Here is a 15,593-nt window from a genome sequence, read left to right as displayed (position 1 = left end):
GGCTTTCTGTCTATGAACAGTCCATGGCCACAACAGGTCCCTCTAAGACCTAGATGGTGCTGGTCTTGGAGTCCTCATTCTTTTTGCATTAGATGCATTAAATGCATCACTTTTTCTTCATCTATTCTTTCTCACATTCAGTCAGTCTTTCCTTCTTCCACCACACAAGTATTTGTTCCTTTGGCCTGGGCTGTCCAGCCCCTGACTCTTCCCTTCTCCAGGAGGACAGACATTTTTCCCGCCTTTGGAGGCTCTGGGGAGGCCCCAGGAGCAAAGGTCCTGGTCCTCATTCCTGGAACACAGGTGAGTTTCAGATTGTGCTGTGTGCGTTCCCTATGTCACTATTGCCGCACAGGAGCCTTCCTTGAGGATCTCAGCCCAGGTAGTGCATCAGGATCCCTGGAGGGGACCCTCTGCACCCCAGACCTACTGCACTAGATCCTCCAGGGATGGGGCTTGGGGATTTACATTTTACCACTACTGTGGCCTCAGTTTCTCACCTACACATTGAGGAGTCTGGCTGGCCTGCATGAGCCCATGGGCCCTTCCCAGAAATCCCTGCCTCTCTGTTTGGTCCCCTGCAGAGTCCCTGTGATGACGGAGGAGGTGGCCCGGGAAGCCCTCCTCAGCTTCGTGAACTCTAAATGCTGCTACAGCAGCACAGTGGCTGGAGACCTTGTCATCCGGGAGCTGAATCAGCAGACCCTCTGCAGGGTAAGAGGCCAGGGCTGGTGGGGGGCCTTGGCCTAGGGGCTGGTGGGCTGGGGGCTTTGGGACAGTGGTGGGCTATTTTTGTGATGTAGCCAGGGAAAAGGAGTCCTGGGGGCAGTGTGTGTGAGTGTGAACGATGGTGATGTTGAATCCCATCTGCAACTTGACTTGTCTGTGGCTGTGAGTAATAATAAAAAGAACAAGTGTCAGGCCAGGTGCGGTGGCTCACACCTGTAATCCCAGCACTTTGGGAGACTGAGGTAGGTGGGTCACCTGAGGTCAGGAGTTTGAGAACAGCCTGACTAACATAGTGAAAACCCATCTCTACTAAAAATACAAAAATTAGCTGGGCGTGATGGTGCATGCCTGTAGTTCCAGGTACTCAGGAAGCTGAGGTAGGAGAATTGCTTGAAACGGGAAGGCGGAGGTTGCGGTGAGCCGAGATGGTGCCATTGCACTCCAGCCTGGGCAACAAGAACGAAATTCCAACTCAAAAAAAGAGAAAAAAGAAAAAAGGACAGGTGTCAGCAAACACCACTGGCAAGCTTGAACATGCCAGGCATCATAGAGTGCATGCTACACTCACGCCTTGTCAAATCCTCATGGCTGCCCTATACGGTAGCATCACTGTCACTGGTTTACAGATGAGAAATTGGAAATTTAAAGAGGCAAAGTGATTTGCCCAACAAGATGTAGCTAGAAGTGAGAGAGGTGAGATTCAAAATCAGATTTGGTAGCCTCAAAGCCTATGTCTTCACTCCATACTTCTACAAGGGATGGGCTGATAAAGGTTCATCTACCCGCCACTAGACTTCAGCTCCCTCTGCCTCCCCCAAATCATGACTGTGCCAAGAAATTATTTATTCATTGCTGCAGGGCAGTCCTACCTCTGGCAGGCACTTCTGTCTCCTCTATTGACAGAGCAGAGGGGCAGCTTTTATGTTCACATATTCTAGTGTTGCTGATCCAGCCGTCCTCTGGAGTCTGGCTGGCCTGCATGAGCCCACGGGCCCTTCCCAGAAATCCCTGCCTCTCTGTTTGGTCCCCTGCAGAGTCCCTGTGATGACGGAGGAGGTGGCCCGGGGAGCCCTCCTCAGCTCCTCTGAGGAGCACATAATTGTGCAGAAATGATGAGCCTTGCAGGCAGTGGTTAAAGCAGGAATCTGGAAGAAGTGGCCATTGTGTGGCTGTGTGACCTCGAGGAAATCAGCTGATCTCTCTGAGCCCTCATTTACTCACATGTAAAAGGAGAGGGCAAGGGATGTCCAAGACCTCTTCCCATTCTGTCACTTTGTGGATGAAGATCAAGAAGGAAGATTTTGATATCAGGCAGATAAATTCCTCCACAAGGGAAATCCCAAAGCCATAGATTCCAGGGGCCTCCAGCTATCAAAGACAGCTACTACTTTGAAGCTTGTCTCATAGAATCTTTGTATAAATTCATGGGGAACTGAATTAGCTCCAGTTTGAGCCTGTTAGGGGAGATTTCCTGGGGTTGGCTGACTTCCCGGCAGACATCTGGGGGCATGTGGAACAGAAATCGTTGTTGTCAGACAGTTCCAGCAGCCGAGGGTGTTGTGCGTGGATCTCTCAGTTTCCCCACTGAGCTCTGGCAGGGGAAGAGCTTCCTCTTTTTGCATAATGCTCTGCCTTCATAAGGGGCACGAATGTGAACATGCTGTTTTTTTCCTTTTAGTATCGACTAGAGACCTTTAGTGAATCCAGGATAAGTGAGTGGACATTTCAACCCTTTACTAGTAAGTGAATTGTCTGAAATTAGTTTAATTGGGGGCAAATAAGTCAGGGTGCTGGTGGAAAATATCAGGACTTGGCTCAGGCAGTCATCTTAAGATGGTCTCCTGCTTGAAGCCTTGGCTTCCTTATTCCCTGCAAAATGAGAGGGTGAACTTTCATCTCAGAGACTTTCCAGTGCTGATCTTAGTAAACGCTTCCTGCCCAGGAGGCAGGAGGTCCTGAAACAGCCAAGTGTTTGCTTTTGCTACAGTCTGGTGCTGCCACATGGGGGCAGGTTGTAAAGCAGCATGTGTGTTTAAACGTTCCCCTACCCCCTCATGCCACCCCTAATTCCTCCTAAGCCTCTGAGCCTCTGTGCTCCCCATTCCCCTTGCCATCCACCTTCTGCTGAGCCCCCACCGGAAGCCTAAGTTGCTCTATTTGGGAAGACCTATGTCCTACCTGTTTTCTCTACCAGTCCATTCTTCAAGACTCAGGTCCATTCTTCAAGACTCAGCTCATGTGTCACTTCTTTTAAGAAGCTTTTCAGGATTTCTCCTCCTGCTGCTCCCCTCCCAGCAGAATGGGCCAGTCTTCTGAGTTTTCAGAGCCTTTTGTGAAACTCTTGTCCAAAGCATGTATCATATCCTATCACATCTTATTGTGATGGTGCTGTCTGTCTCCTTGAACAGAGCAAGAGGAAGAGGATGGGATGGTGAAGGGGATGGCGACGATAATGATGACAGTTCCTGTTTGTCAGCCCCTCAGTATGTGCCAGCCCTGGTGCTAAGAATTTTATACACATTCTTCCATTTAATTTTCACTACCATCTTGTATGGTAGGTGCCATGACGATCCCCATTTTAGAGATGAGAGAATGGAAGCTCAGAGAGGGTAAGAAACTTCTTTAAAGTTAAGCAGCTAGGACATAAAAGAGCCAGGAGTCAAACCCAGATCTGTCTCTCTCTAAATCTTGGTTGCTTAATCACTGCCTCCAAGGGGGGCTTTGACTACCCATCCCTGTAGCCCCAATCTAGACTCATGTCTGGTACCAAGTGAAGGCTCTCTGCTGTTTGCTGGATAAATGAAAGTTTAACCCTGCTGCCCTTTGTCATTCTTACAATGACCCCTTTCTGCATCAGACCACTCTGTGGATGGGCCACAAAGAGGCGCCTCCCCCAGGCTCTGGGACATCAAGGTTCAGGTTCCCCCGATGTTTCGGGAAGACATCAGGAAGTTCCAGGTCCCTCACTCATCACTGGTCAAGGTAACAAGATTACTGGAGTACTTGCCCTTCTCCCTGAGAGGCTTTCCAGGCACTGCGTGTTTCCTCAAACTCATCCTTTGAAGGGAAACCCAAAATTCAGGCCAGTGCTTCATTTCTTGGTTATAAATGAACATAATTTAATAAAACTTGGTGTATGGAATGTAGTCCCAAATAAAATTCCAAGCAAATCTGGGAGTGTTCAGGCAGCAAACAGATCATCCGATTTACAAATTGTCACCAGCTTTAGTGAGCAGTGATATTCCTGGATTGGTTGAGTGTGGTTTTCATTTTTAAAAAAATGTATTTTAGCTTAAGCAGCTGGAGTGCTGAATGAAATTTATATAAAATAAAAACTTAAAACTTTGCTGGGATTTTCCATGAGAGTTAGGAAACAGAATCTGACTTCCATCGTGCTTTATGGACATATAATCATGGCGTGAAGGGAGAGAAGCCTAGTGGATTACAAAAACGTGAATGAGATAGCTCATATTGTGTTCTCTTCCGATTGCTGCCTGTTTTACACTTTCGGACTGGATTTAAGGGTGTAATTTTGCTCTATAAGTTTTTATACAGTTCTAAGACAAAGAGGATTTTGAGAGGTCAAGAAAGTATTCTAATCCTTTCTCAAGGGTGGCAAGGCTATTTTAAATTAGTGATTAAATAGTATTAGCTAGCTCTTTGCCTTTCACAAAAATCCTGTCCATTTTTCAATGACTTCTGTTCCCAAAGACCACATTAGCTACCTTATGGGCAAATGCCATCAGCCTTTGTGGTTCAGCCCGGTAGGAAACTGTAGAGTGTGAGTTAGGATGTGGGGCTCCCAGACATGTCTCCCCTTGTTGGCATCCAGACTGGGCTGGGGCTCAGAGGAAATGGTGACAGGATCTCTTGATGCAGTCAAGTCTTCTGGAATTGTAGTCAAATGAGAAGGGCCATTTCTTTCCTGCGCCATCCTCCTATCCTGGTCCTGAGCCGCTGCACCTCCGGTTTAGATGGTGATGTCATGGGTGTGGGAGAAGTGGCCCTTGGGAAACTAGATCCCAGGAGAGCATTGCACTTTCAGGAATGCCACAAATGCCACGGGCGTGGGCGGTACAAGTGCAGCGGCTGCCACGGGGCAGGCACGGTGAGTCATCTGTGAACCATTGGTGAGTCAGTGAGGGTGTGGTGGCGGGGGATCCTGGGGACAGAGGGCTGGGCTGGTGGCCTGGGGCTCCCTGCAGCAACTGTGTCATCTCAGGCAAGTCATCCTCCCTTTCTGAGCCTCCATTTTCCCATCTATAAAATGAAAAAGTGGGATTGGGTGGTCTCTAATGACACTTTCACTTTGACAGTTCGATTTTAATTTTTCTCTTCTTTTCTTATCCATCTACCAACATACAATGAATACCTGCTTGACTCTGGCCACTAGGTCCTGTAAGAGGACCAAGGCCTGGGGTTCTTCTTATCAGGGAGTCCCTGTCAGCCAGGGAAACCAACAAGTGACTCCACTTGTCGAATAGGGTGGTGGGTACTGAGCAGGTGAAGTTTGGAAGGCTTGGAGAGACAAAGTAGACAGGACACTTGAGTTAGTTTCCTGTGGCTGCTATAAGCCATGACCACCAATGGGAGGCTTAAAACAACAGACACAGCCAGGCACGGTGGCTCACGCCTGTAATCCCAGCACTTTGGGAGGCCAAGGCCGGCAGATCACGATGTCAGGAGATCGAGACCTTGCTGGCTAACACAGTGAAACCCCATCTCTATAAAAAAGTATATATTAAAAATTAGCTGAGTATGGTGGCGGACGCCTGTAGTCCCAGTTACTCGGGAGGCTGAGGCAGGAGAATAGCGTGAACCCAGGAGGTGGCGCTTGCAGTGAGCCGAGATTGTGCCACTGCACTCCAGCCTGGGTGACAGAGCAAGACTGTCTCAAAAACAAACAAACAAAACATAACAAAACAAACAAACAAACCAAAAAACCAGACACTTATTATCTCAAAGTTCTGAAAGCCAGAAGTCCAAAATCAAGGTTTGGGACGGGCTGGTTCTTCTGGAGGCACCGAGAGGGAAGCCATCCCCTTCTTCTTCCCTGGCTTCTGGCAGCTGCGGGCTGTCGTTGGTGTTCCTTGTCTTGTGACTGTGCCACTTCAGTTCCCACCTCCCTTGTCACCCAGCCTTCTCCCTGCATGGCTTTTTGTCTTCACATGGGCTTCTAATAAGAACACATCATCGGATTTAGGCCCTACCTGGTCATACGACCTCATCGTAACTAAATGCATTTGCAAAGACTATCTCTAAATGAGGTCCCACTCTGGGATTCCAGTAAACTTGAACTTGGAAGGGCCACTATTTAACCCAGCACAGGCCCCTCAGTGGCATTAGTCATGGCTTTACTTGTCTTTTCAGAAACCTTCAGGCCTATTAATCATCCCAGGGGGTAAAACCAAACTCTTCATGTTACATGCTGTCCTGATTTGAGGCTCATGCTTTGGCCATGCTCTGACACTGGCTACCCTGAACTGTCTTCTCCACCAGCCCTTTCACCCCTCGCCTGCTGAGTTTGCATCTCCTGCTCACTCCTGCACTGCCTGTGGGTCCCAGCAGTGGCCTTCACCTGGCCTTTCTCTCTCCTCCCAAGTCCTCACTCCTGCCACCCGCCTCAAGTGGCTTTCCCAGGCTCCCTCCCTGTTGTCTTCTCTGTCCCTTCCTCCCCTCCCACCTCCCTCAGGCTTTCCCTGGAATGTATCTGAAGCCCACATGAGCCAACTGTGGGAACACAGCCTAGGCCTTTTCTGGGGCCATTTCTCAAAAGGAGCCCCCTGTCTCTAGTGCCAGGCCCCTGACCAGTGCCTCTGTCCCAGCTTCCTCCCAACACTTGGTCGGGGTCCGGTCTGGGGGCTTGTGGGGATTAGAGAAGAGGCAGGAGAGGCTGATGTCTCAGAAGAAACAGGGATCTTAGGGAGTGGAGTCTGAAAGCTGCAACTGGAAGAATCCAAAGATACCTCATGTTCACCCTGTATCATTTTGCAGATGAAGGGGCTGAGGCCCAGGGGGAGGAAGGTCAACAGGCTGGGATTTGAACCAGGTCTTGGGATGCCCTTGGCCCTGCTTCCTGGGAGGCCGGTGGGGCTGAGGCAGTGGTGTGTCCGCAGGTGCGGTGCCCGTCCTGCTGCGGAGCCAAGCGCAAAGCCAAGCAGTCCCGGAGGTGTCAGCTCTGCGCCGGGTCCGGCAGGCGGAGGTAGGAGTGTCTCCCAGCACCACAGTGCTCTTGCTTTCTGGTTTTCTGGCTTTTCATTGCCTGCCCATCTGAAAGACAAATAGGCACCCGTCTGTCTCACCACTGCTGTGTCCCCAGAGCTTTGCACATAGTAGGTGCTCTGTGGTTATTTGAAGAGTAGGTGAGCTTTTCTCAAGGCCTGGCATTTCTGGACAAGGCCAGAACTTGTCACGCAATATATGTGTGGAAAGGATGAGAAGAAAGAGGCACTTCAGGGAGGAAAGACAGGGACAGGGTTACCAGGAAAGGAGACCTCTCCCGCCAATGGGTGGGGAAGTGAATATCAAAAACCACCTGAAAGGCCAGATTTATAACTCTCTGAGGATCAGGTCCTGGGCAAGCCCCTATTTATAACTCATTTTGGGGTCTGAATGGAGGAGGAGTCAAGGAAAGTTGGTTGATTGACTAAACAATCAACAAAGCTTCATCACTGCTCACAGCTTTGCAAACACTGGGCCATTGCATTTTGTAAATCCTATCCTTTAATGTATTTATAAATTTTTAAGGGAAACAGGAAACCATGAGGAGTGAAAATACTCAAGGTTGGGTTGGTTAATGATACGTTTGCCTCACCAAAGCCCAGGCCATCCTTCTGACAAGCCAGTTGGAGAAGCTTTGGTGCACCTTCCACTGTGGTTGGTAGTGACGGTCTTTGACTGGGAAAAAGATGCTTATTTTTCTTTCATTTGCAAGTGAAAAGAATCCAATTCAAATTGACTTTGGCAAAAAAGTAAATTTACAGGCCTAGGTAAGAATGAAGACCAGGGGTATATTTCAGGGATGGCTTCAGGCCCAGCTGGATCCAGGTGCTTAAACAACGCCACCAGGAATCTATCTTCACCTCTCACTCTGCTTTCCTTTGTGTGGGCTTCATTCTCAGGCAGGGGGTTCCTTGTAGTAGCAGAAGAGACCACCAGTAGCTCCAAGCCAGGAGAAAAGATGTCCCTTCCCTGATAGTCCTGACAAACATCCTGGGGCAGATCTCATTGCACTCGCCTGGGTCATATACTCATCTTTGTATCAGCCACTGAGACCAGGGACATGGAATAAGATCATTGACCAGTCCCAGGTCCCAAGCTGGTCACAGAAGGGGTTGGGTAGGCCCTAGAGCCATGTGAGCTGGGTGGGGGAAGGGTGGTCCCCACAGGGATATTGGGGTACTGCCAGCAGAAGGAGGACTAGGTGGTGGGCAGATACAAACAATGCTCACCACAGTCTACCTTCAGGAGGAAGGAGGTGCAGGTGGGAGCCTCTGGAAGCCACCAGGACCTGCAGCTGATCTGGGGGTACCGACTCTGTGCCCTTCTCAGATGCAGCACCTGCTCAGGGAGAGGGAACAAGACCTGTGCCACCTGCAAGGGGGAGAAGAAGCTGTTGCACTTCATCCAGCTTGTCATCATGTGGTATGTGGCAGTGTCTCAATGCTGTGGTATGTGGGGGTGGCTGAGGGACTTAACCCTGGACTGGTTTCTGCAGAGAAACTCTGCTTGGTTGCAGCTTTCACAGTGCAAGAACCTGCCAGGACTTAGAAGGGGGAGAATTTCCTGAAAAGAGGAAGTGTGGGGTTGTGGGATGCCGACTGGCTTTAGAACAGACAGACCTGAGTTCAAATTCTGCCATCACCACTTTCTAGTGCGGCAGCCACTCGACAACTGAGCCCTTCCTGTAGGAAGAGAGCTGTAGCATCCTGCTATGTCCCTAAGTCAGCCAGGGCTTCCACGCATTAAGGTTTCTCCTGTATCAGGCACCTTGCTAAGTGCTTTGCAGGCAAAGATGAAATGAGGTAATGGAGCTGAACTGTCGCTATCCTTACTAGCTTCATTTTACAGACGAGGAGACTGAGGCTCAGAGAGGCTACAGAACTCTTGCAAGGTCCCTCCAGTAGCAGTTCAAGCCCTCAACCCCAGGTCTTCTGATTCCAAAGGCCGTGCTCTTAACCTGCCACTGTGTGCTTTCATCCCTCATCCTCCTTCCCTCCAGGAAGAACAGCCTGTTTGAGTTTGTGTCTGAACAACGGCTCAACTGCCCCAGGGAGCTCCTTGCTAAAGCCAAAGGAGAAAACCTCTTTAAGGATGAAAACTCGGTGGTAAGAGGGCATTGTGGATGGGAGCAAAGGAAGCTGGGTTCCTCCTCCGCTCTCATGGGCCTGGAGCTGCTGGCTGTGTGTGCAGTCTGCATTCCCTGGAAGGACAGGTTGGGTAAGAGCAGAGCTCCCCAGACATGGATGAGGCTATGGGGAGCCTGGGGGCTGTCAGTTTTCTTTTGACTTTTACATACTCAACCCTCTGTCCTTCCCACCTCCCCTTCCCCCACCATCTGCCATTCTTCATTCCTCCTACCCTCTTTCTCTCTTTCCCTTCCTCCTCCCTTCTTCCCCACTCTTTTCCTTCCTCTTTCATCCCCTGCTTCCTTCCACAAACCTTGAGACCCTTCTCCTATATTAGGCACTATTCTAGACCCTGGGTAGACCACGGCAAATAAAACAAAGACCCTGCCCTCATGGAGCTTACAGTCTGGTGAGGGGACTATGATGGACCCTTTTACAGCAATGTCAGATGGTGAAGGGGCACTGAGAAACACTCAGGCAGGGTAAGGGGCAGGGAGGGGTGGCAGTGTCGTTCCAGCTGGAGGTGGAAAAGGCCTCTCTGTGGAAGTGACCTTGGGCACAGACCTGGGCGCAGGGCAGTTGGGGAGTGGACCTTGTGGTGTGGGAGCGAGGGGACAGTGGGGCAGAAGCCTTGAGGAATGGCAGAGGGCAGTGAGCAGGGCAGAGCTAGGAGCTCAGAAGTGAGAGGTGCCTTCAGCCAGAGGAGAGGGTCCTGTGGGCCAGGGGTTGGTACACCCAGCCCACTGCCTGCTTTTGTCAATAAAGCTTTATTAGAACACAGTCCCACCCATTTGTTGACAGGTTGTCTATGGCCGCTTTCCTGATGGTGGGGCAGGGCTGGGTAATGACAGACTACAGGGTCTGAAAGCCTGAAATATTTACTATTTGGTTCTTAGCAGAAGAGGTTTTCTTACTCTTGCCGTTGGCCTTGGCAGAGAGATTGGCTTCAATGGGACTTCTGAGTGGGGTCCTCAAACTATAGGGAGGGGTGTCAGCCCCTTTCTTTGCTCCAGTAATTTGGCTTTTTAAAGGCTCACCTCAGGTGTCCCCCCATCAGAAGCCCTGTACCCCTCTCTTCCATTTGAGTTAGAGGCCTCCCCCTGTGCTCAGCTCAGACTGGGGCCCATCCCTAGGCGTCACTGGCTGCTGGCAGCTCTGTGAGCTGACCCTGCCTGGTGCTGAGCTCTGACTGCTGTCTCACCCTCAGTGTCCACAGCAGCACTGGGCCCAGGTGGACACTTAGAAGGAGGGTGGAGGGAGGGGCCACAGTTCCACAATGAACTCCCAGGGAGCCCCAGGGGAGGGCTATGCTTGCCCTTAATATGTGGAAGGCTTTCAAGCCTGGCAGAAGGGGATGTGGGGGCTTTGGGGACCGAGGAGATGCCCCAGTGCCTGGACTTTCTGTAGGTTGAGTGCAAGCACCTGGGCTTATTTGTGGTTCATTTTGTATCCACAGCTCACAGAGAGTGCCTGACCCTTAGTGGGCCGTTTGAATGTTTAAATGAGAAATGAATCTGAGTTCCTTTTCTGCTACACATGTACAGACCCCACGAGTCCACACTGATGGGGACCACACCTGCTGTGGTCACTGCCTTGCCCCACACCTAGCACGATGCGCGGCACACAGGACGCACGCAGCTGGGGGATTGAGTGGGCTGCAGGTGATAGGGTTCTCTCTCTGACTGCAGGCCCCTGTTTTCCTGTTTTTGAAATTCCTGAGACCACCATATGGGGCCTTCTCTCGGCCCTCTTCTCTGGCTCTGGCTCTGGCCAGCCCCATTGATTTCCAAAGCTCCACGTGCGGCAGCCAGGTGGTCCGCATCTCTCTCTCTCCCCCAGGTGTACCCCATCGTGGACTTCCCCCTGCGGGACATCTCGCTGGCCTCCCAGAGGGGCATTGCAGAGCACAGCGCTGCCTTGGCCTCCCGTGCCCGCGTCCTGCAGCAGGTGAGCCGGGGGTGAGGGGCCACCTGGCTCTGACTTCTCTTCCTGGGCTGCTGAGCCCTCTTTCCTGAGAATGTCAGAGCGGAAGGATGAGGATGTGGAAGTGAGAGAGGTTCCAGGGGGAGGAGCCTGGGAAGGGCTAGGGCCTGATCTAAGGCCCCAGGGCATAGAGTAGGGCATGCAAGACGCAGAGGCAGGAAGGACCCTGGGCCAGGGGGAAGTTTGCATTTTTATTCCCGGAAGCGATTGCAGGGTTTCAAGCACGAATGTGGTGTCATGAGATTTTGATTCTGACTCCCTGGTGTTCAGATAGGGGAAGGAAAAGCTTGAGTTTGAAGGTCACAGGCCTGGCTTGCCTCTGAGGCCCTGGCACTTCCCAAACGCGAGCCTGTCTTCTCCCAGCCTCTGGGGTTTTGGCCGCTGTATCCTGACAGCCACAAGGTGGCGGTGGTGGCTGCTACATCCCCAGGAGCAGCCCTGAGCGGCCCCTTATACTGTTGCTGCAGGCTGCCAGGGGGCCCTAAGGTGGGAGTTTGGCCTGGTAACGTGCTTTTGCTGGAGCTGCATGAAGTGGGACTCAGCAGCCAGGACGGGAGCCTTGCAGACTGGGCCGAGATCCTGCATTTCCTGCATCCCAGCAGGATCCTGGGCCAGCCACTTCTCTCCTCCTTCAAAGCCACTCTCTTCACCTGTGAAAAAAGACAGTAAAGCACATCAGAGGGTTTTGCAGCAAAACCCTCTTAATGTGTTTGGCACCTGGTGCTCAAAATGTCCCTTTGCAATGAGCATTTCCCCTTCTCTCTCTCTCTCTGCACATCTCCCTGATTTGTAGGAGAGAGAAGATGCATTTTATCTAAATGAATATGGACCATCTTGGAGCTGGAAGGGGACTGAGAAATCAAGCAATTCAGACACTGCAAACTTACATGCCTACCAGGGCCAGGCAGTAAGGAGGTGGTGACAGAGCCTCATTCAAAGGGGCCGGTCAATGCTCAGCTTTCTGTAGGCACAAGACCCAGTGTTTCCAGACTGTTTGAAGTCCAGATTTTTAGATGAAACCTTCTAGTTTTTCAATATTTTGATAGCTGGGGAAACTGAGGCCCAAGGAGGGGAAGTTACCTGTCCCAAGTCACACAGTATGTTGGTGGCAGGTCCAGGACTAGAACTCAGGTCTCCTGAGGCCCTGCCTCTGCCAAAACAAGCCATTGTAAACAAATCCTGGAGCCAGGAAGGGCAAACCAGGGGGCAAATAGATAGTTTTCTTTAAAAAGGAGTATAATGGGAGTGGAGGTCACTTTTCTGAATCTTTTTTCTGATTTTGCCTTTGGTCCTAGAGCTGTAGACAAAGATTCATGCAAATATTTTACTCAAGATGGAGAAGTTAGAACAGAAATCCAACCATGAGGGCATAGGTGGCTAAATTACATCTCCTGGCCATGGCCGTGACTCTGAGACCTGGAATCTGCTTATTGCGGGGGCTGAGCTGCACAGACAGATAAACAGCCAATTACATGATGACCACTTGATGGCAATTGATGTCTTGAGCAATTTGTGGCCTCAAACTTGGAGACTTTTTGAGCCAGAAGCAGATGGAGGCAAGGGGGTTGCAGAGGTTGGGGCGGGGGAGTGGTGGTATTGCCATGCTCACCATTGGATCTTAATAGAAAATTCTGGGAACAAGAGTAGTGCTGACTTCAGTGTCCAGGCCTTCTGAGCACTGACATTGACTCCCATCTCCTTGTGCCCTTTAGTCCCTATTTGGGGTCCTTTGCACTGAAATTTCAAGAGGCATCTTCCACCTTTTATTTCCAAAATTGTCATTTGGATTCCAGTTTCTGGCATATGAAGAAAACTCAATCGCCGGGGTCTTATTCGGTTGTCTCAACAACTCTGTGAAATAAGAGTTTTTATTCCCATTTCACAGATGAGGAAACTGAGGCCTAGAGAACTGGAGCACAAAATCACACGGAAAGCTGTGTGGAAATTTCGTGCCCTGATTCTGATTCCCCTCTTCCTTCTGCAATGTCTTGCTGCCCTTGGCCTCTCTTATGACAGAACGGGGGCCTACCTCTCAAAATACACCCCCACTGCCCAGATCTCTAGGGATGGCCAGGGCAGTTTTTCTAGGGATGGAGAGAGAAGTCGAAACAGCCAGATGGCTTCAGCCTCAGGCCCCCACCAGGCCTGGTTTGCCTTTTCCCTAGGGTCTTCAAGCCATCAACTACAGCAAGAGGACTTGGAGCTCTTTTCCCAACAGGAAGAATTCCCTGCAAGTAAAGAGGGCCTGACCCCAGACCAATCATGCCACCTCTCCCTGGGTTTGGGTCCCCAAATCTGAGTCTGGGACAAGAGAGCAGCTTGTGCAGAAGAACTTAGGGCTTTTTGCACAGAGCTTGACCCACAGTAAGTCCACAAGAAAGCTTGGCTTAAATGATTAGGAGCAACATTCCTACCTCAACTATGTAGTGTAGTTGCCAATAACAAAACAACACCAGAAGCCAGTGCAGATGGGAGCCTAATATTTGCTCCCAACATTAGGCTGCTGTTTCTGTTTAGGGCCTCACGATTGTAAAAAGTTATTGAGTAACTTCTCAGAGAAGGGGCCAGAGAATGAGCGACTTAGCACCACCCTGTGGGAGGGAATGAGGTCTCCATCCTGAAAATAGCCTGGCACAGCCCATTAAACTTTCAAATGTCTTCGGGGTCAATGTTTTATCTTAAAATTTGATTCAAATGTTATAAACCACTTCCTAATACCTCTATGGTTGTTTTAATATACACATGTTTAAACTGACTTTTTCCTCCACTGTCCCCCAGCACTCCATCTAAAAATTAATGTTTCTGGAAGTTGTCCTACTTGGCTGGTGACTTTCCATACACCCTGGAACTCCCCTGGGGATGCCTGTCCCCACTTGGTGAAACCTAGAATCAAATGGTAGCTAAAGATGAGAAGTTAGTTTTGGCCAGAGCTTAGGGCGCGTGAAGGAGCACGGTAGGAGATACATCTAGAAAGGCAGATTGAAGGCATATTGTAGCAGATTGTAGAATGCTGTGTTAGTCTGTTCTTATGCTGCTAATAAAGACATACCTGAGACTGGGTAATTTGTACAGGAAAGAGGTTTAGTGGACTCACAGTTCCACATGGCTGGGGAGCCCTCACAATCATGGCGGGAGGTGGAGGAAGGGCAAAGGCACATCTTACATGGCAGCAGGCAAGGCAAGAAGAGAGCATGTGCAGGAGAACTGCCTTTTATAAAACCATCAGATCTCATGAGATTTATTCACTATCATGAGAATGGTGTGGGAAAAACCCACCCCCATGATTCAGTTACCTCCCACTGGGTCTTCCCATGACACATGAAGATTATTATAACTCAGGGTGAGATTTGGGTGGGGACACAGAGCCAAACCATACCAAATGCCAACTCCAGAGCAGGATCTTCATACCACAGACAGTAGGGAGCTACTGAAAGTTCTTGAGCAGGTGAGTGACTTGAATAGAACACTGACATTTTCCTTGGCTATTTGTTTCCTTAGCGCCAGACCATTGAGTTGATCCCCCTCACAGAAGTTCATTACTGGTACCAAGGAAAGACTTATGTCTACTACATCTATGGCACTGACCACCAGGTGTATGCGGTGGACTATCCTGAGCGGTATTGCTGTGGTTGTACCATCGTGTGACGTAGCACAGCTGTCCCTAGAGCCTGCCATTCATGTTTGCCAAGGAGGATGACCGATGCTCTCTGAGTGTGTTCACTGTTAGCTGCATTGGACAATCACATACAAACCCTGGCATGTCCTTCCAGAAAAACCAGCTTATCATCTATCAAGCTCCAACTCCTTATGCAGCTCCTGTGGTGGAATCCATCACTCATATGCTTAACCTACAAGAATTGAGCTACACACATTCCTGTAGAACAAATGAGATAAATAATTTAAATGGCAAGGTCTTTGCCTCTGGTCTCCAAGTTAATGCCCTGATGCGGTGTGTGAGTTGATTTTGCTTTTCCACTTGTCGGTCTTGGTTCTGGTGTACTTCTTCTAGTGGGAGCCTCTTGATGATCTGAGTGTTACTGAAATGTTTAAGGATACACACAAATTATCTGGTCCTAATGCACAATACATAGTGCACTTAGCTTTAAAGTGCAATATGTTACTGACCATTCTGTGGATCAGGAATTCAGACACAGTCACAGTGGGGATGATTTATCTCTGTTCTGTCGTATCTGGGGCCTCACCTGGAAGATTCGAAGCCTGGGGCTGCTCAAGGGTGGGGTCTGAAATCATCTGAAAGCTGGTTCACTCAGATATTTGGTGGTTGATGGTGGCTGGTGGTTGGGACCCAAGTAGGGAAGCTGTTAGGTGGAGCACATATACGTGGCCTCTGCATGCAGCAAGAGCTTCCTCACAAGATGGCAGCTCTGAGAGTGTGTGCCCCTCATGTACATCCCAATTAAAGAAATAGAGATCTGTTTCACAGCTGGAGAACAAACCAGCTGTGTTGGATGGACCAAGAGTCTGCATGCCAATCTCTAGTATGGTGTCTATACAAGGAATTTGGAGAGTGTT

General features: G+C 50.0%; 1 protein-coding gene across 2 annotated transcripts in view; it reads left to right on the top strand.

Moving 5' to 3' along the window:
* The window catches only part of SSUH2 (ssu-2 homolog), a 32,342-nt gene extending 17,172 nt beyond the window's left edge, over positions 1 to 15,170 (top strand). Inside the window, exons 3-12 of one of the 2 annotated variants that reach the window (XM_010369908.2) lie at positions 222 to 303; positions 585 to 714; positions 2,408 to 2,468; positions 3,587 to 3,711; positions 4,775 to 4,837; positions 6,846 to 6,931; positions 8,281 to 8,373; positions 8,951 to 9,056; positions 10,917 to 11,024; positions 14,559 to 15,170. In XM_010369908.2, the coding sequence (XP_010368210.1) occupies positions 222 to 303; positions 585 to 714; positions 2,408 to 2,468; positions 3,587 to 3,711; positions 4,775 to 4,837; positions 6,846 to 6,931; positions 8,281 to 8,373; positions 8,951 to 9,056; positions 10,917 to 11,024; positions 14,559 to 14,705 (1,001 nt within the window). In that variant the 3' untranslated portion in view covers positions 14,706 to 15,170. The remainder of the gene's footprint in view (positions 1 to 221; positions 304 to 584; positions 715 to 2,407; positions 2,469 to 3,586; positions 3,712 to 4,774; positions 4,838 to 6,845; positions 6,932 to 8,280; positions 8,374 to 8,950; positions 9,057 to 10,916; positions 11,025 to 14,558) is intronic. The other variant, XM_010369909.2, reaches the window with a different exon arrangement.
* Positions 15,171 to 15,593: the final 423 nt, after the last annotated feature.

Source organism: Rhinopithecus roxellana, chromosome 1 (genome assembly GCF_007565055.1).
Source record: "Rhinopithecus roxellana isolate Shanxi Qingling chromosome 1, ASM756505v1, whole genome shotgun sequence".
NCBI lineage: Eukaryota > Metazoa > Chordata > Mammalia > Primates > Cercopithecidae > Rhinopithecus > Rhinopithecus roxellana.
The sequence above is the reverse complement of the archived record's forward strand: the minus strand, read 5'-3'. Positions and strand labels throughout refer to the sequence as shown.